Source organism: Castor canadensis, chromosome 17, assembly GCF_047511655.1.
Source record: "Castor canadensis chromosome 17, mCasCan1.hap1v2, whole genome shotgun sequence".
Lineage (NCBI taxonomy): Eukaryota > Metazoa > Chordata > Mammalia > Rodentia > Castoridae > Castor > Castor canadensis.
In genome coordinates this window covers 40,050,091-40,071,760 of record NC_133402.1, presented here as the reverse complement: position 1 = coordinate 40,071,760, position 21,670 = coordinate 40,050,091, and the positions used below count along the sequence as shown (strand labels likewise).

Genomic DNA, 21,670 nt, shown 5'->3' with positions numbered 1-21,670 from the left:
CATGTATAGTTCATAGGCACTTAGGCTTCTTTATTCACATGAAACGTTAAAGTCAGTAGTGACTCTGTGACTCACTCCTCATACTTCCCATCAACAGCCACTAAAGTAAAGCATCCACACACCACTAAGGACAATTTATTCTTTATTGATTAAAAATGAAGAACACATGCAGTAAAATACAAAGTCAAAAAAGGGGGAAAAGTTGAATATTTTACATCTTCCATAATCTAGCATATGTAATAAGGGAGGCCCCTTATTTATTGATACATCATTACTCTATCCTTCAGATTATTAAATAGTATCAGCTGGTTCTAGGACTTGGTTCAAAACTTAAGCAACCGCCCCCCTGCCAAACAAATCCATCAGTCATTTAGAAAGACCAAACATTTCACTAACAGCATTGGCACATGTTACCTTGTGCTATAATCCCTACTCCAAGGACAAGTTATCTTGTGGACCTAGCAACAGAGGTACACCCTGAACCACTACTCCTGGGAAAAAGTGAGGTGGCTCCCTAGATTAGTTGCTGTCCACCTGGGCAGTTTCTGTTCACTTGTTTTCTCATCACTGCACATGCCAGCAGAGGGAATTCACATGTCATGCGGAAGGAATAACACTGTCCTGGGATTTGGTGCCTGTTTTCTCACTCCCAGCAGAGCAAACAATGATCTGAAAAGAAAGCCCAAGCCTACTTCTATTGTCATGTCTGTTCTGCCCCTGTAGTTCAAAGGTAATAATAGGCTGGATAAAGTGAACAGGGGAAAGGGCTGCTGCTCAATTCCAGCCCAGTGCCAAACCACCTCCAAATCAGAAGCTAGAACCGAGTGATGCCAACCCCTTGGGTTCATAAATACATAATTTTTATGATGAGCTTGTTTGAAACTAAAAAGATAAAATGAAAAACCATATTCTATAGAAGCAACTAGTCTTGTACCAAATACTTCTTTTCCATACCTCACTCCTACCTCCCTGTTCTACCTTCCCACCCTCCCAAAAAAAGAAAAAGAAAAAAAACTCAATATTTTCCCATCTACTTGATCAATCTTTTTTCTCCCTTCTGATTCAGCAGTATCCTTTTAATAACTCTGCTGGGACCTTGGACTTTGGTGTCTAATCTAACCTATTCTCCTCCCAACCCCCATCCCAAATCCATTCCCTCTTTCCAACAACTGATCCCTTTCCCAACATATCTTTGCACCCAAAACAGGTAAAGAAAGCCCTATGAGTAAGACTACAGGCTCAGAATGAACGAAACAAAAGGTGAGACAATTATGAGAAAAGCTTTTAGGTAAAAGTTTTTCAAGAGAAAGCTAGGGTAGAGTGCTTGCCTTGGCTCTGGGTTTGATTCCCAGCACTGCAGAGAGAGAGAGAGAGAGAGAGAGAAAAAAGAGGGAGAATGAGTTTGGGAGGCAGAGAGAGAGAGAGAGAGAGAGAGAGAGAGAGAGAGAGTATGAACTAAGTAATCTTGTTCATCAGACCAACAGTGCTGTAAAGGGCTCAAGTGATTGTATAAAAGGCAACATTCCCCTTTCATGGGTCCACAGCCCATCCTTGTATCTCCGTAAGGCCAGATTGAATACCCCATTCATATATAAAACTTAGTAACTTGGTAGGGTTATTAGCAATTAGACAAAGGCTGACTAGGAAACAGTAGGAAAAATGAAAAATCAACCCCACTGATTATTCACATATTGCATTATGAGTGCTCTTTTTTCAAATCTAAAGAATGATTTATATAATTTCTGTAGAAAGTCAAATGAACACTGTCTACCCATAAAACCTAAAAGTCACGGCACATATGGTTTCACTTTCCATCTGGAGTTAGGTTCAGCACGAAGAGACCCCCTCCAATGAGTCAGTGCAGGAGAGGGGCAGAAGGCAGACCTCTGGCCCATTGTGAGTCTCCTTTATTGCTGTAGAAATCTCAGCCTTGTATACCACTTCCTCAAGACTTAGAGGCCAAGTGAATTGATTTCTGTGGGAGGATCAAGGGGATAGTTTTTCTTCAATTTAACTTTTTAAAATTTGAAAATAAATACTTCCCCAATGACATGACTTACACTTTTGTTTTTTTCTGTTCAAAAACTACCTCTGGCGAAATTTACTTTTATAAGCCATTACTTGATGTTTTCTGCAAAAACAGTTCAAAGTTCCTCTTTGAAGAATCTGATGGCTGAAGTTTGACTAGTCAGATGTTTTGCACCAGCTGAAGTTAAGGCTAGCAACCCTTTCTAGAGGGAGCAATGAAGAAGGGGGTGCCTGAGAGCAGCTTCAGCAAAACACTTAAGAGACAACATGAACAAAATAAAAACACCATTTAGGCTGCCTCCACATGAGGCTGTGCTTTTTTCCTAACAAAGGTTGCTAGAATTCACACTGGGTACAAAGAAAAAACACTAATTAAATTCTCTGGGTTCCAGCTGAACAATCAACTTTTAATTGCTACTTCAGTGGTAAAGAGATATCCCAAGATGTCCAAATCCTGGCAGATGTGGGAGAACAGGCAAGATGAGGACGCCCAATATAGCTGCAATTTTCCACCTGGGCTATCACTGGAGTAAGGCAAGAATGAGCTGAGAGATCTCCCTGCTGGGCGGCGAGGCACATAGGCCACTTCTCAGATGGACGACGATAGGGGACAGGTGCAACACATTTACTAACGGAACTCTTTGAGGGGATGCTGGCCACTGGTGATTCAACTTTTCTTTCCCTGTGGGAAAAAGGGGAAATGATGGCAGGAAGAACATAAAGAAAAAAACTCTAAAGCTCCTAGCCGGTAGGTTTGTTGCTGGGTTCTTTGGCAGTAGTGGGTTTAGGCCAATACAAGCAACAGAGATACGCATGTGTCGAATCTCCTTAGGCCGCCTCTTTCAGGGCTGTGGTTTAGCTGATGCTGAGCTGGGCAAATCCTATTAGTTTGCCATCATCAGGAATATCTGAGCCTTCAACACCAGATGCCTAAGAACCAAACAAAATAAGAAGCTGTAGTTATTTATAAACAAAACTGCGGGTAGAAATTAAAACTGGTATGGGCCTGTGGAAAGGAAGCAGTGGGAAAAAGGTCCCTGGGATACAAACAGGAGACCAATGAGGCTGTTTCTTCCAGAAAATATCTGGACTGTATGTACAGCTAGATGCCTTATAATTTCTCTTGAGCATAGTTAAGGACTTAGGGTTGTAGGCTTCTGAGAGGGAGAAAAGATGGGAGGCCATCTCAAGGGCAGACATCAGCCCAGGGCCTTGGGGAAGCTAAATGAACACAATCCACCATATTTTAAATCTCATCGTTCAGGGAATATAAAAGCTGGTCTGGAGAGGCTGCTGGTGTGTAAAATGTAAGAGAGTTTAATGAGGAGAAAGAGATAAATACCAGTTTGAAAGTGACAGATCGATTTGACTGAGGTTCTTCCACAATTTTCTGCAAATTAGCTGCCACTGTAATCATATAAACAGAGAAAGCAATGTAAATCCACTTTCAGCCATATTTAAAAAGCTTAGACAATGGTTAAGAATCTTCCATGTGTAATCAAAATGGAAGCAAAAATCAAACAATTGTTTCTCAAAGGAAAGTATCATTTAAATTTACCTCCCAGCTATACAAGTAGATCCTGAATCATTATAAAATTAACTTTCTTTGCAATGAGTTAACTAACCTAGAAAAGACAGTTGGGCAAAAGGTATGATTTGTCTGTTATGTGCACCAGAAAGCCCCAAAGTATTAGCAAACAAAGTATGTCCTGTGGCCTGCTTTAATTCTGCCTGCAAACTAAGAATGTTTTAAAAATGACGGAAACTACAAAGCAAAGTATGGTGGCACACAACTGTAATTCTAGTACTTGGGAGGCAGCCAAGGCAAGACGATCATGTGTTCAAGGCTAGCCTGGCCTATGGAGTGAGACCCTGTCTCAAAAAAAAAAAAAAAAAAAAGACAATAGCATGGCCTACAAAACTGTCCACCACCTGCTCTTTCACAGGAAAACTTTGTTGTCCTACCTAAACTGATGGTCTGTCCCATCAGTAATATGTACCTATGGCCTGCCTGTGCCTTTTGCTTTCCTTTATGCTTTTTCTAGGACTAAATCTCTAATGTCTGCTCAATTCTGTAATCCACAAAGACTAGATATACCAAAAAACCAAACAAAAAACATAAAACAAAACCAAAAAAAAACAAACAAAAACCTAAAAATTGCCAAGCACCTGCTAACTTACGATTTCTGCTATCACTTCTACTAGTGTTTCAGAGACCTAAGTAGTAGACCTCATCTACAACCATCAGAGGTCACAAAGCAAACACAGAAGTGGGATAGGTTTTGGTTTCCTTAGTACCTACAATTTCAACAAAGTCAAGAACCATTTTGAGAACCATCAGAGGTACTCAGTGAAATAAAGCTGATTTTCTAGATACTAAATATACAGACAGAGAGATGGTGCACAAGGGCAGAGTGCAATGTAGTTACCGATTACTAAATCCCTTCCATCGACCAGGCCAGCAGAAATGAGCTCCTGAGAGACACCCTCCGCTGTATCTGCAAAGAGAAAGAAAAAGTACTCCATTTCTTGTGTATATATGTCACTGCTCTCAGAGCCAGGACAGGTAGCAGTACTGCCAGACCAAAGCTAGCTTAAACCCATAGAACTAAGAAGGCAAAGTAGGGTCGTCCTCTACTGAGGATTATCTCAGGTGAGGAGATAATTCTCACAGGTTGGCTAGATGGCAGAATGTATATGAACCAGATGGCAAATAACAGATCAAGGTAGAGATAACTTTCTAAATGGTATAATGTGGAGGGTTCAGGTCTATGTCAAGAGAGCACCCAACGGTGATAACTACAGAGGAAATTCCTACTTTTGAGCACAACTCTGGACTTGAGCTCTCTGAACTCAGACAGGACATTGGATGTAGAACACCCCCTGTGCTAGTAAAATTGAAATTTTATGCTCAAATTGTGAGAAAAAAATTGTACTCTCTTCTTTTGGGGGATCATTTCACGTTTTTCGCTAAAGTCATTTTCTTTTTTATTCTGGTAGGTTTTCTTACCTAATCATCCTAGGTGTATAATCTGAGCAACTGATGTAACCAGAAACTAAAAAGACCTGAGGATAGACTATCCTCCAACAAATTTCATCTTCAAATGACTCAGTGCTACTGGTTCCCAAGGACTGGACACTAAGCCCCATAGAACAAAACCCAGTGCAGAGGGGTATGCACAAAGCCACACAGATAGCCAGCAGTTAGGATTCCTGAAAATGTGACTTTGCCTGGCTCTAAAAAAGAAAAATACAAATCCTCTGTATGTTTGCATCTGTGCTCCTGAATTGTCAGCTGCTGACCCTGAGACAGCAGGAAGAGCAACTGTGGAGCCTAAGGAAAGATATCTGCTGTCCACACCCCAAATCAGTACCCTGAGTACCAAAGGCAAGAAAAAAACAAGCTATGTTCCAGGGTGAAGTTCATAATCATAAACAGTACATGACAAGGTTCAGCTTCTGTTTGAGGAGAAAAGAGACTGGTGGTCTTGTTTCCTTATTAGTATCACAGAACAGGCATGTACAGTGATAAGATAAAGAGCAAGAACTTTTGGACTCAGATCTTGTTTGAAGTCCAGCAACCTCTTTCTGGTTATATGATCATTAACAAGTTATTTTGCCTTTCTCTTGCCCCTGATTTCATCATTTGTTAAATGGGAATAATAATTTTTCCTTAGGAGACTGCTGTAAGAATTTAGAGATAATGCTTAGCACAATGCATGACCAATACTAGGCAGTAAATAAGAACAATATACATTACTATTCTTATTATTACACTAGCTACTCTAAATGAAGTTATCAGTAAGCAAAGTGCGGTTTTATTTTATTCATGTTTCCCAAAACCTAAACTAGGAAATTTTTATCAAATTTAAAAACAAAACTTAGAGAAGAGGGAATTCCAAGATGGCGGCTAGAGGTAGGAAGCAGAAAGCGACCCTCCTATAGTGAAATCTTGGAGAGACACTGGAGACACACTTTGCAGGCATAATCACCGAGAAAAGGCATAACTTTGACCCCTCCACATCTCCAGCCGGTGCAGAGAATCTCCACTTCACGTTAAACGGAGAAATGAGGAGGGCCCCCGGGGCCGCCAGTGGCCAGCGCCCAGCGCCCAAACGGCTTGGGAAGACGCGGACCAGGTGAGCTTCGCGGTACCGCAGTAGCCCCACAGACAAGCCTGGGCCAGAGCAGCATAGACCCCTGGACAGACTGACCTCCACCCAGGAAAAAAAACAGAAACTGAGTATTAAGCAATAAGAACAGCTAAGACACGAAGGAAAGAGGGTGGGGCGCCCTGAACGCTAAAGATTGGGGGAAGGGAATCCTTCCCGGGACTGTAAATAAACAAGCCGGGCTGGCCAGAGAGCCTCTGGCGGGAGAGGGTCACACGCCCAGCAACCAGAAGCAGGGAAGCTTGTGAGAGGAGGGAAGACCCACTTTCCACGTGAACTGTAAACAAACATGGCGGCTGGCAGGAGCAGCAGCACCGCCCAGTAAGCAGGAGCAGGAAAGCTTCTGAAAGTGGCAGTGGGAGGAAAACTGCACAGGAGAGGGGGGAAGACCCACCTCCCACATGAACTGTAAATAAACATGCAGGCCTGACAATGCGGGGCAGTGTCACCTTTCCCAGTGCTTGGAAAGGGGAAAGCCTGTAGCAGAGGCTCCTGCACAGGAGAACTCTGAGCAAACAAAGCCTGCGGGACCAGGTGAGTGCTAGCTCACCCCAGAGAGCTGCATAAATAACGCTGCCAGCTACAGGCTGAGAGCAGCAGGCAGGCAAGCCACAGTTGCAGATCCCACTCTCAGAACTGTCTCCAGATGCTTTTTTTTCTTTTTCTCCCTACCTTTGATGAGAGAACAACTGAATTACACCTGCAAGCGGAAAAACTTACTGCAACTGTATTGCATTTGAACTGGGGACACTTGGTGGTGTGTGTGTGTGTGTGTGAACTGGGGACACTTGGTGGGTGTGTGTGTGTGTGTGTGTGTGTGTGTGTGTGTGTAGTTTTGTTCTACTTTATGCGTCCCCTTTGATGAGACAACTACAGAACAACATCTGAGGCACCATCTCCAGGATTGGAGACTGAGACGGACACCCAAATTATTAAGAAGGAAACTTCATTGCATTTGAACTTGGAGGTTTTTTTGTTTTTTTTGTTTTGTTTTTTAAATTTTCTATTTTCCATTTTATTTTAATTCATTTTTAATATATAGATATTTCTTTCATTTACTTATTTTTTATTTTTATTCCTATCTTAATTTTTTTTTATTTTTGGTTTTCAATCCTATCTCTGTCCCTCTAATGTCTGCTCAGCTTACTGTCAATTAGTACACTAATGCTCCCTGTTTATAACTTTGAAACTTTCTTGTCTGAAACCTTGTTCTGCTTTCTCCCTCTTGTCTGTGTATTTGTTTTCCCCTTTTCTTTAACTTCTTGCTTTCCATCTCAGCTCACTCTTCCATTCTAAATATTACCATTGTTATTATTGCAAGCTAGAAAATACTTAATTGCACACAGTACAGGGACAGTAACAACACCAAAGACAATGACGGGAAGACAAAAAAAACAGGGAAACCAGTTTCCCCACAGCAAAAAATTAGTACAGGAACCAGAGGGGAATGAAGAAAACAGAAACTCAGATCCAGACTCCAACAAAATGAAGATAAACTATGCCAAAGGACCCAATGAAGCCCACAAGAATAATTTAAAAGAGGACATACTACAAGTACTCAATGAGAATTTTACAGACATGATATTGGATAGGGTCAACCAAAATGTACAGGAGAAACTTAAGAAATCCCAAGACAACAAAAACAGAGAATTTGAAAAAGCAAAAGAAGAAATAAAGGAAACCATAGAAGCACTGTATAAACACCAAAGTGAAAGAGAGAACACAATGAATAAATGGATAAATAAACTCAGGACAAAAATAGACAACAATAAAGAATAAAACTGCCAGGATATGGAAAACCTCAGAAAAAAGAATGAAACAGAACTGCAAAACAAAACGGAAGGCCAATCCAGCAGAATAGAACAAACAGAAGACAGAATCTCAGAACTTGAAGATGAAATGGTAATTAAAGGAAAAACCGAAGAACTATTAATTAAACAACTCAAGACCTGTGAAAAGAAAATGCAAGAACTCACTGACTCCATCAAAAGACCAAACTTGAGAATCATGGGCACCGAAGAAGGAGAAGAGGTGCAAGCGAAGGGAATGCGTAATCTATTCAACAAAATAATAACGGAAAATTCCCCAAATCTAGAGAAAGATATTCCCATACAAATGCAAGAGGCCTCCAGGACACCAAACAGACCAGATCAAAATAGAACTACTCCACGACATATCATCATTAAAACAACAAGTTCAGAAACTAAGGAAAGAATATTGAAGGCTGTAAGAGAGAAAAAACAAGTGACATACAAAGGTAAACCCATCAAAATCACAGCAGACTTCTCAACAGAAACATTAAAAGCAAGAAGAGCGTGGGGTGAGATCTTCCAGGCACTGAATGAAAATAACTTCAACCCCAGGATACTCTACCCAGCAAAACTATCATTCAAAATAGATGGAGCAATAAAAGTCTTCCATGATAAGTAGAAACTAAAACAATATGTGACCACAAAGAAACCATTACAAAAGATTCTGCAAGGGATCCTGCACACAGAACCCCAACTTAACCATGAAAAGGCAGGCAGCACCAAACCACAGGATAAGAAAAAGCAAGACAGTAGAGAGTAACATCAAGTTAGGTACACACAATCAAACCTTCAAATAACTAAGACAACTAAATGGCAGGAATCACCACATACCTATCAGTACTAACACTTAATGTTAATGGACTTAATTCACCCATCAAAAGACACCGTTTGACAAAATGGATTAAAAAAGAAGATCCAACAATTTGTTGCTTACAGGAGACTCATCTCACCGACAGAAATAAGCATATGCTTAGGATGAAAGGCTGGAAGAAGATTTACCAAGCCAATGGCCCCCGAAAACAAGCAGGAGTAGCAATACTTATCTCTGACAAAGTAGACTTCAAACCTACATTGATCAAACGAGATAAAGAAGGACATTCCATACTAATAAAAGGGGAAATAGACCAAAAGGAAATAATAATCATCAATCTGTACGCACCCAATGTCAACGCACCCAATTTCATCAAACATACCCTGAAAGACCTAAAAGCATATATAAACGCCAACACAGTGGTTGTGGGAGACTTTAACACTCCATTATCATCAATAGATAGGTCATCCAAACAAAAACTCAATAAAGAAATCCAAGATCTAAAATATGCAATAGATCAAGTGGACCTAGTAGATGTCTACAGAACATTTCATCCAACCTCTACACAATATACATTCTTCTCAGCAGCCCATGGAACCTTCTCCAAAATAGATTATATCCTAGGGCACAAAGCAAGCCTCAGCAAATATAAGAAAATAGAAATAATACCATGCATACTATCTGACCACAATGAAGTAAAAATAGAACTCAACAACAAAAGTAAAGACAAAAAACATGCAAACAGCTGGAAACTAAATAACTCATTACTTAATGAACAGTGGATTATCGATGCAATAAAAGAGGAAATTAAAAAGTTCCTGGAAGTCAATGAAAATGAAAACACAACCTACCGGAACCTATGGGACACAGCTAAGGCAGTCTTGAGAGGAAAGTTTATAGCCATGAGTGCATATATTAAAAAGATTGAAAGATCCCAAATCAATGACCTAATGATACATCTCAAACTCCTAGAAAAACAAGAACAAGAAAATCCCAAAACAAATAGAAGGAGAGAAATAATAAAAATAAGAGCTGAGATCAACGAAATAGAAACCAAAAAAACCATACAAAGAATTAATGAAACAAAAAGTTGGTTCTTTGAAAAAATAAACAAGATCGATAGACCCCTGGCAAACCTGACTTAAATGAGGAGAGAAAAAACCCAAATTAGTAGAATTAGGAATGCAAAAGGGGAGATAACAACAAACACCATGGAAGTCCAGGAAATCATCAGAGACTACTTTGAGAACCTATATTCAAATAAATTTGAAAATCTAAAAGAAATGGACAGATTTCTAGATACATATGATCATCCAAAACTGAACCAAGAGGAAATTAATCACCTGAATAGACCTATAACACAAAATGAAATTGAAGCAGCAATCAAGAGTCTCCCCAAAAAGAAAACTCCAGGACCTGATGGATTCTCTGCTGAATTCTATCAGACCTTTAAAGAAGAACTGATACCAACCCTCCTTAAACTGTTCCATGAAATAGAAAGGGAAGGAAAACTGCCAAACACATTTTATGAAGCCAGTATTACACTTATCCCAAAACCAGGCAAAGACACCTCCAAAAAGGAGAACTATAGGCCAATCTCCTTAATGAACATTGATGCAAAAATCCTCAACAAAATAATGGCAAACCGAATTCAGCAACACATCAAAAAGATTATTCACCACGACCAAGTAGGCTTCATCCCAGGGATGCAAGGGTGGTTCGACATACGAAAATCAATAAACATAATAAACCACATTAACAGAAGCCAAGACAAAAACCACTTGATCATCTCAATAGATGCAGAAAAAGCCTTTGATAAGATCCAACATCATTTCATGATAAAAGCTCTAAGAAAACTAGGAATAGAAGGAAAGTTCCTCAACATTATAAAAGCTATATATGACAAACCTACAGCCAGCATTATACTTAACGGAGAAAAATTAAAAACATTCCCTCTAAAATCAGGAACCAGACAAGGATGCCCACTATCTCCACTCCTATTCAACATACTACTGCAATTCCTAGCCAGAGAAATTAGGCAAGAAGAAGGAATAAAAGGAATACAAATAGGTAAAGAAACTGCCAAAATATCCCTATTTGCAGACGACATGATCCTATACCTTAAAGACCCAACAAACTCTACTCAGAAGCTTCTAGACATCATCAATAGCTATGGCAAGGTAGCAGGATATAAAATCAACATAGAAAAATAATTAGCATTTCTATACACTAACAATGAGCAAATGGAAAAAGAATGTATGAAAACAATTCCATTTACAATAGCCTCAAAACAAAATCAAATACCTAGGTGTAAACCTATCAAAAGATGTGAAAGACCTCTACAAGGAAAACTATACACTTCTGAAGAAAGAGATTGAGGAAGACTATAGAAAGTGGAGAGATCTCCCATGCTCATGGATTGGTAGAATCAACATAGTAAAAATGTCAATACTCCCCAAAGTAATCTACATGTTTAATGCAATTCCCATCAAAATTCCAATGACATTCATTAAAGAGATTGAAAAATCTACTGTGAAATTTATATGGAAACACAAGAGGCCATGAATAGCCAAGGCAATACTCAGTCAAAAGAACAATGCAGGAGGTATCACAATATCTGACTTCAAACTATATTACAAAGCAATAACAATAAAAACAGCATGGTACTGGCACAAAAACAGACATGAAGACCAGTGGAACAGAATAGAGGATCCAGATATGAAGCCACACAACTATAAGCAACTTATCTTTGACAAAGGAGCTAAAAATATACGATGGAGAAATAGCAGCCTCTTCAACAAAAACTGCTGGGAAAACTGGTTAGCAGTCTGCAAAAAACTGAAACTAGATCCATGTATATCACCCTATACCAAGATTAACTCGAAATGGATCAAGGATCTTAATATCAGACCCCAAACTCTTAAGTTGATACAAGAAAGAGTAGGAAATACTCTGGAGTTAGTAGGTATAGGTAAGAACTTTCTCAACGAAACCCAAGTAGCACAGCAACTTAGAGATAGCATAGATAAATGGGACCTCATAAAACTAAAAAGCTTCTGTTCATCAAAAGAAATGGTCTCTAAACTGAAGAGAACACCCACAGAGTGCGAGAAAATATTTGCCAACTATACATCAGACAAAGGACTGATAACCAGAATATACAGGGAACTTAAAAAACTAAATTCTCCCAAAACTAATGAACCAATAAAGAAATGGGCATGTGAACTAAACAGAACTTTCTCAAAAGAAGAAATTCAAATGGCCAGAAAACACATGAAAAAATGCTCACCATCTCTAGCAATAAAGGAAATGCAAATTAAAACCACACTAAGATTCCACCTCACCCCTGTTAGAATAGCCATCATCAGCAACACCACCAACAACAGGTGTTGGCGAGGATGCGGGGAAAAAGGAACCCTCTTACACTGTTGGTGGGAATGTAGACTAGTACAACCACTCTGGAAAAAAATTTGGAGGCTACTTAAAAAGCTGGACATCGATCTACCATTTGATCCAGCAATACCACTCTTGGGGATATACCCAAAAGACTGTTACTCCAGAGGCACCTGCACATCCATGTTTATTGCGGCACTATTCACAATAGCCAAGTTATGGAAACAGCCAAGATGCCCCACCAGTGACGAATGGATTAAGAAAATGTGGTATCTATACACAATGGAATTTTATGCAGCCATGAAGAAGAACGAAAGGTTATCATTCACTGGTAAATGGATGGAATTGGAGAACATCATTCTGAGTGAGGTTAGCCTGGCTCAAAAAACCAAAAATCGTATGTTCTCCCTCATATGTGGACATTAGATCAAGGGCAAACACAACAAGGGGATTGGACTATGAGCACATGATAAAAGCGAGAGCACACAAGGGAGGCTGAGGATAGGTAAGACACCTAAAAAACTAGCTAGCATTTGTTGCCCTTAACGCAGAGAAACTAAAGCAGATACCTTAAAGCAACTGAGGTCAATAGGAAAAGGGGAACAGGTACTAGAGAAAAGGTTAGATCAAAAAGAATTAACCTAGAAGGTAACACCCACACACAGGAAATCAATGTGAGTCAATGCCCTGTATAGCTATCCTTATCTCAACCAGCAAAAACCCTTGTTCCTTCCTATTATTGCTTATACTCTCTCTACAACAAAATTAGAAATAAGGGCAAAATAGTTTCTGCTGGGTATTGGGCGGGGGAGAGGAAGGGGGCGGAGTGGGTGGTAAGGGAGGGGGTGGGGGCAGGAGGGAGAAATGAACCAAGCCTTGTATGCACATATGAATAATAAAAGAAAAATGAAAAAAAAAATTAAAAAATAAAAACAAAGCTTAGTTAATTAATTAACAAATTAGAAGTAATTTTGTTTTCAATCTTTTTGAAGCCTCACCTCTCCCAGGAGTAAATTCAAATCGAATATCATTTAGTTCTTTTTTGGAATTCCTGTGAAAGAAAACAGCATGAGTAAAATAAGAAATTCTGCATTTATTCATATGTGTTCTACCAACATTAGAAGACCATTCCTAGAAAATATTTTTCTGTTCCCATAAATCATACGATTTCTTGTAATGTGCTCACTCTACAGGGCTCAGAGCTAATTGAACTTCAGCATTACCATCAAATTATTCTATATCCGTTTGAATTTATGTTCCCCTTTAATTAATATAAAAATCTCATGCCACTGAGATTTTTAAATGCCCGCTTCAATCTTCATTCCCACTAAAAGGATGGTTTGAATAAACTTCCTAAAGTTCAGATTTTGGAAACTTAATCCCCAATGTAAGTGGGACCTTTAAGAGGTCATGAGGGATCTGCCCTTGTGACTAGATTAATGCTAGAGAATGAGTTAGTTAGGAAGTAAGCTAGATCTCCTCTTGCTCTCTTCTGCACTCTTGTCCTTCCACCGTGAGATGAAGCAGCACAAAGGCCTTCATCAGATATGGGCCACTCCACTTTGGACTTCCCAGCTTGCAGAACTATAATAAATAAATCGCTGTTCTTTATAAATTTCACATTCTCAAGTATTCTGTTTTAGCAACACAAAATGAACTAGGACACATAAACATATAAAACTTGGAAAAATCTCTCAGAGTACGGGAAGCTGTTATTAAAATGATAAGGATGACTTTTTCATCCTTATCCCCACGCATACATGTCCATTATGCCATCCTGCCTGCCAGTAGCAATCAGTTATGGTAGATTTATTTATGAAATACGTGATGCTCCTTCAAATTCCACAGGTACTCAGAGAAGAAACAAAACTGAGATAGTTAGGGGAAATTTTAGAGGTAGTTTCTAGATAGAACTTAATAAATGGACAGGATTTAGTTAGATAGAGAAGATGGGGAAAGGAATTGGACCCAAACTGGCAGCAGAGTTAATACATGACTCCAGAGACTCAAACATGTAACTGCTGAGGTAAAGTTATAGCTATCACCAAACCACAAACCGAACTTTCAGATTCTGTGAAAATTCTAGTTGAAGGTGGAAAAATTGGAACATTCTGTCCAAAAGCATACATGCTTGATCACTTGGGACCCAAATTCATCTTATCTAAACAAAATAATGTGTTTATTTAGGTCTAATTGGCAAATAATATATTTGAGAATATGACTGAAACTATGCTTAAAATAGAACTTCTCATGTCTAACACAACTGACCCCAAATGACTTTTTCCTCACAACCCCCTCGCACTACATTGGCACATACAGACCTACTTACGTATGTATACTACCTGAAATCAGCTTTTAGTTATATACATGGATACCTCAAATCAACTTCCAACCTGAACTTGATAGTCAATAGAGGCAATTAACTTTCTCCTTTCTTGGCATCCTTCCACAAGTGTTATAGTCTATACTTAATATATAATTGCTCAGTCTATTCTATCTGGAAACTGAATAAAATTAAGGTAGAAATGGTCAGCACAAGTTTAGTGACTTAACTAGCATGCCAATCGCAAACAATAACATGGCAAATTGGATTAAAGGTGTTTCTTATCATCTCTTCTGCTCAGTTAACTCTGAAGTCTTCCTTAGGGAGAATGAGTCCAGCCTTCTACTTCCATAAATAGTCTAAAACACTGGTCATGAAATAACTACTCTCAAATATGGGAAACCACATCAATTCCAAGTATCTTCACCTTCCTGAAATGCATGGCTGTTAATTGCTATACGACTTCAAAACAAAGTTCTTTAAATACTAGTGTACTCTTGAGGAACAGTTAAATACCATGAGATTACCAAGACATCCTACTCTTTTTGAGATAAGACCAGGCTAACTGAGTAGGTTTTTGTAAAAGAAAAGTAACCAAATCTGCTTTCTTCATATTTATGACACTGCTCCCTGGTGGTAAAAGCAAGACTCTCAAAACAGCCCTTGCTGCCTGTATCTCTTAATTAAGAAGACAATTATGAATTCATATTTGGAGGAGGGATTAGTCAATGGTAATTCAGTGACAAAATGTTAGTAATAAAAATAGCTGATTTGTATGGCACTTTTTTCAATATTTTTTTTCAAATGCATTTTTTTAACATTCAAAAAAATTTTATTATTGCTGTGTCAAGTACATTTAAGAATAAAAAGAAACCTAACTGGAACAATACAACAACCACAGTTAGTCTGACAGGAAAAGTATAGAATCTTAATCCATTCTGGATTAGTAGGACGTCTTGGTAATCTCATCTTATTTAACTGCACATCAAGAGTACACTTGTATTTAAAGAACTTTGTTTTGAAGTCGTATAGTAATTAACAGCCATGCATTTCAGGAAGGTGAAGATACTTGCTGGAGGTGCGAGGGTTGAAATGAACAGACTGCTACCCATGACACTTTCTGCTGAGTAATCTGTCAGGCCTTCTCATGAACCACCAATTAAAACATTTGCCATACAGTAAGAAACTACAAATGTATTTAGACGTTTTCTCCTCATCTTTGTGTGCTTGATCACAGTCACTAAGCATTCCCCTCGAGTTAGTTGATCCTGGAGTTCATGGTGTTTGTACAGTCACTCTACAAGCCAGCTAGTGCTGCTACTCTCCTAACAATGTTCCTCAATTATAGACTATGCTTTCTAACCCAAATTAACTACACTACAAATGCATGCACTGGTTACTCTTACTGCAGAAACAACTAAGAGGATGTTCATCAGTTAAGTCACAGTACCAGTCAACAGTCAGATCCTCACACTGGACAGTATTATTTCTGAGGAAAATAAAACACCTACAAACAGCAACTGGTGCTGGGGCACACACAATCCTACCCAGTTATACTCAGGCACAGACTATTACATCTGCAGAGTACTCATTAAAACTTACCTTAATCTTAGTACTAGACTGATGGGAATCTTGGTTTCTTGGGAACCTGGTCCTGAAGACAGAGCCTAGAATGCATTCAAAAGTATAAAGTCATTTCCTGGAACATTAACAGGGGAGAAAACTAATGCTCATCTGCAGAGGAATCAGCCACTTAGCAGCAATAGACAAATTATGGAATCAGCCTACGTGCCCATTAATTAAAGAATGGATTTTTTAAAAAATGGGCTTTTTGTTTTGGGGTTTTTTTTGGCAGTATTGGCATTTAAACTCAGAATTTTGTGCTTGCTAGACAGGTGCTCTACTGTTTGAGCCCCACTGCTAGCCCCTACACTATGGAGTTTTACTCAGGATGGAACTGCAGCTCATCATGCTAGAGGAAACAAACCAGTCCTACAAAAACAAGTATTGCATGTTTTCTCTCATTTGTGGGAACTAAGGTAAAACAAAACAAACAGGTTATGAGAAGTAAAAGGGAGACTAATAGGGGAGTGGAAGGGAAAAGAAAAGAGGGAGGGATGAGCAGGAGATAAGAAAGAGTAATAGAGCCGGGCTCTGGTGGCTCATGCCTATAATCATAGCTACTTAGGAGGCTGAGATCAGGAGGATCTCAGTTCGAAGCCAGTCTGGGCAAAGAGTTCACAAGGCCTTATCTTTAAAAAACCCATGGTAAAGAAAGGGTTGGTGGAGTGGCTCAAGGTGTAGGCCCTGAGTTCAAACCCCAGTACCGAAAACAAAGCAAAACAACAAAGTAAAAGACTGGGTGTGGGAGGGGGCGGGGGAAAAGGGAGGGGGCGGGGGGGGGGGGAAGGGAGGAGTAATGACCAAAACATTATATGTGCATATGAATAAAAGAAATAAAAAAACAAAACAAAACAAATAAATAAAAAAAACAGTGCTATCCACCTAGGGGGAAAAAAAAAAAGATTGGGTGAACATGATCCAAGTATATTATATGAATGTATGGGAATGTCATGATGAAACCTCTTCCTATGTACAATTTAATACACATTAATTAAAAAAAATTCTGCCACACACAAGTTAGGTTAACACACAAGGTAGGAATTAATAGCTATCCCTCAAAATTCCATTCACTGCAAGGTTCCAGGTGTTTTTAGGGCTAAACTAAATTTCTCTGAAAACTGCATAGCTATCTCTTGCTTACTGAAGCACACACATTCCATTTATTTATACAATAAATCCAATCTTTCCATCAGTTTTCCTAATTCACCTGGCTTTTTCCCATATGATAGGAAGAAATGAAAAGCTTGAGTGATGAAAAGTTCAAATGAAGTCACCACTATGACTAACTGGAAGTTCCCAGAGCAGCAGTCTCCAAAGACAGAACACAAGATAATATACTGGGTGCAAATCAATTTCTATTTCTTTTTCATCTAAAATGTTAGAAAAATGAAATGCCAATATTTAATAAATGAATGGACACCAAAACCCTTACTTGAGCCTTGTGGCATTAAGGTCACATGTTATATGCGGTATCAGAGGTTTCTGGAGGGGAGAACTGGATTTACATAGCACACAACGGCTCACTCACTCAGCTGCTTTCAGAACATTACCATTTAAGGAAGCTTGTTTGCTTAAGTTTACAGATTATATCATCTAGTTTTAACAAAATCAACCCTCAGAAAATTGACAAATGTCTTTAAAGAGTAAGAAAAAACAAGTATAAGTGAGTGAGAAAAAACAGCACAGCACATATTCTAGTCTCAGTGTGAATTCCATCAGCTGCGTTCTGAGTGAAACTTAATGATCTAATGCAGAACTGACAAGACATCAGTTAAAAATTTTTGCTATTTGGAATGTTTTCATCATTAACTTATTTTGTTGCCTAAAAATCTATGTGATCCTTGTCAGACTTACCTGCACATTTAAAATCGTAAAGACAGAATTTCAAACTTGTTTCAAAATCTACAAAGCACCAACCTGAAAGTACACATTAATATTGGCTTTTCTCCTCTCTCCACAAGGCGATCATTAATCCCCACTTTACCTGTGCTGTCTTTGCTGGCTCTGCGGGGGGTGGAAGAGAGACTTGAGTTGGCTGTGTAGGTATCTGCCCAGCTGGCTGAGGTAGATGAGCAGAAATCTGTTCTGGAACCTGGAGCAAACTACCCATGGGATCAGAGGATGAGAAGAGCTGCAACAAAGCCACACATTCAGTGTTGACAGTCAAGTGGAGCCTGACAGGGTGACATTTTCAAGTAGTTTTTGTGTCATCACTTCTCTGGATGTATCAATTCCAAATGGAAGTCAACTATTTCTAGGCTTTTAGGGTTTTTGTTTTCTTGTTTGTTGTTATCGTTTTATGAGAAAGGATCCTTCTATGTAGCTCAGGTTGGCCTTGAACTAGAGATATTCCTGTCTCAACCTTTCAGGAATGCACCACCACTTTTCGTTTAACAACTTTATGAACTATAATTTATAGCCCTTTAAATTCACCCATTTTAAATATACAATTCAAATTATTTTTGCACAATTTATAGACCTGTGCAACTATCACTACAATCCAGTTTTACAATACTTTTCTCAACCCCAAGTTTTCTTGTTCTCTTATAGTTAAGTTTTGCTTCTGCACCCAATCCTCAGAAACCAGTGTTACTGTCAGTCTCTGTAAATTTGCCTTTTCTGGATATTTCATGTAAATGGATCATACAATATGCTGCCTTTGAGTCTGGCTCCTTTCACTTTGTATCATATAACCACATCCATACCACCTTCTTTACCCAGGAAAACAGCTCCCTCTAAAATTCAAATTTAAGTATGTAATAAGAAATTATAAAACTATACTTTTCTATGCAGGGTGCTATGGTTTGTCCCTGCCAAAATTCATGTTGAGGCTGAATTCCTCAATATACCAACATTGAAAGGGAGATGACTGGGTCAGGACCCCCCTCATGAAAGGATTAATGCTGGTCTCACAGGAATGGACTAGTTTCTGGGAGGGTGGATGGGCCCCTCCAGGTTTCTTACTTCTCCTCTTGCAATGTGACTCTTTCACATGCTCCCATCATGTGATGCTATCTGCCAGGATGATATCAAGTTCAAGGCCAACCTGTGCTACATAATGAGATCATGTCTCAAAAAGAGGGATGTAAAGCTTATAATTAATCTAGACATTGTATATATTATTTTAGACTTGAAATCCTTCAGAAATTTCATTTGGGGGAAAGACTGATATTGAGTACAAAAACAAGTTAAATACATTCAAAAGTATAAATTAGTGGAAAATTATCAAAGCAATGGCCAAAATTTACTATTGAAAGAGAAAAAAATTCAAAGGGCAATAATAGAGGCCTGATATTTTATAAATAAAATTAAGGAGATTGGAGAGTGAAATTTTGTATTCATTTAACATCAAATAGCAGAGGAAGGAAAAAGTTGCTCATTGGTCCTACACTTTGATAGAAAAGTAGAACTTTAAAATTAATTCTGAAAATGTTAATATAATTATTAGTACTATTTCAAAAAGTTAGCATCCAAATTGCATGCACATATATGTTTATCTATTAATAAAGACAAAAAGGCTATAAAAAACAATGTAATAAGATGTGGAAAAGCTGGAATCCTAATGGAAGTATAAAATGGCAGAGGCTCAATTGATAACAATATGGTTATTCCTTAAAAAACTAAACAGCCAAAAGGGCTGGAGGCATGGCCACAGTGGTTAAACACCTGCTTTAGCAAACTGCCCTGAGATCAAACCTTAGTATGGCCAGAAAACAAAGAAACAAAAACTAAACAGCCAGGCATGGTAGTGCATGCCTATAATTCTAATACCCAGGACGCTGAGACAGGAGGACTGTGAGGCTCCAGCCTGAGCTACATAGTAAAAGCTGGTCTAAAAGCAAAAACCCAACCAAACCAAACCAAAATCCTAGAATTACCATACAATTCAGCAATTCCACTTCTAGGTCTATATCCAAAAAAGCTGAAGGCAGGGTCTTAAGCACATATTTGTTATGTGTACACACATGTTCACTGCAGCGTTATTCAGGAGAGTCAAAAGATAGAAGTAATTCGAATGTTCATTGACAAATAGAATGTTGTGTGTATGTGTATATGTGTGTGTGTGGTACACACACACACACAATGAAATACTATTCAGCCTAAAAATAGAAGGACATTCTGACACATGGTATAAGAGGGATGAACCTTGGGCACACTGTGCTAGGTAAAATAAACCCGTCAAAACAAGACAAATATATGATTCCACTTATATGAAGTACAAAAAGTAGTCAAATACAGAGACAGAAACTAGAAGGGTGGTTACCAGGGGTTAGAGTGGAAGAAAACAGAGAGTTAGAAAGATGAAAAGTTCTTAAGACAGATGGTGCTAATAGATATACTACAGTATAATGTATGCAATGACACTGAACCAAAAATGACTACAATGACAACTTTTACATTATGTGAATTTTATCTTAAATTAAAAAGCAATGTGATGAGCATGAGAACAGAATTTACATAGAGATGCTATTTAGGCATCTAAGACGACATCTAGTCTGAAAAGAAAACCTCTGAATAATCTGTAAAATGTTTTCTCAATTTCTGAGAAATCAGAAGAAACAATCCTAAAATGTTAGTAGATTGAAGTAAAAGTTATTTCTTGCATACACTTGAAAGGTATCCCTGTCTAGCAAGTGTTAGTAAACTCAGCATCATTCTCATTTGGGATGCAGGTAAGGTGGCAGGATTAAAGAACACAGAGAATCCCAGGGTGATCCTTCCTTCTGCTTGCTCTTCATTGGCTAGAAGAACTGACATGGCCAAGTACAATTTCAAGGGTCAGGGAAATGCAATTCTATTATGTACCAAGAAATACTAGTGAACAGTGGTTCTTATATAAGTTGTTAAAGAACAGAATTTACTATCAGTCTTAAAAATTATATACACATATCATGTACATAATTGTGTATACGAATTGTATACTATGCAGGCTGGGGCTGAGGATCAAATGGTAGAGTGCCTGCTTAGCAAGCACAAGATGCTGAGTTTGAACCCCAGGACTACTAAAAAAAAAAAGTATGCTATGTACACAAAGGAAATGAAAGAATTATTTAAGAGCAAGATTTGTATGCCATTAAACCAAATACTATGTTCAGAAAGGAAGATGCTACCAGAAGGAAGAATATACAGAAGAATGGACTCATGAAAATACTGTTTTATTCAGGCAGAGAGAATAAGCAAAGCCAGCCTAACCAGATTCTGTTCAGTGGGATTTCCTATCTCACTGAGGTAAAAAAAAAAAAAAAAACCCACAAAAACCAGTATTCAACAAAAGGCCAGAAAAAATTCAGAGAAGAAAGATGGCAATATGACAAATCTCTGGACAGATGAATGCAAAAAGACTACTTTCCACTCCAAGCAGCCTAAGCCAAAAAAGGCAAGTCATAAAGTCAAGCAAGGAAGAACATTCTGAGCCTTTAGGACAAAGTTTAAAATTTGACTATTATAAAGTCTCATTCCCATTTAAGCACACAGAAGCATGAAGGTTTTAACAAAGACTCTATGATAT

The 21,670-nt window shown here is 38.5% G+C and overlaps 1 protein-coding gene across 4 annotated transcripts in view; it reads right to left on the bottom strand.

Moving 5' to 3' along the window:
* Positions 1–125: 125 nt before the first annotated feature.
* The window catches only part of Oxsr1 (oxidative stress responsive kinase 1), a 117,922-nt gene continuing 96,377 nt past the window's right edge, over positions 126–21,670 (bottom strand). For all 4 annotated transcript variants that reach the window (XM_074059544.1, XM_074059542.1, XM_074059543.1 and 1 more), the window contains exons 13-18: positions 18,146–18,292; positions 16,141–16,205; positions 13,214–13,266; positions 4,458–4,526; positions 3,371–3,435; positions 126–2,958 (exon numbers count right to left, since the gene is read on the bottom strand). In XM_074059544.1, the coding sequence (XP_073915645.1) occupies positions 2,884–2,958; positions 3,371–3,435; positions 4,458–4,526; positions 13,214–13,266; positions 16,141–16,205; positions 18,146–18,292 (474 nt within the window). In that variant the 3' untranslated portion in view covers positions 126–2,883. The remainder of the gene's footprint in view (positions 2,959–3,370; positions 3,436–4,457; positions 4,527–13,213; positions 13,267–16,140; positions 16,206–18,145; positions 18,293–21,670) is intronic.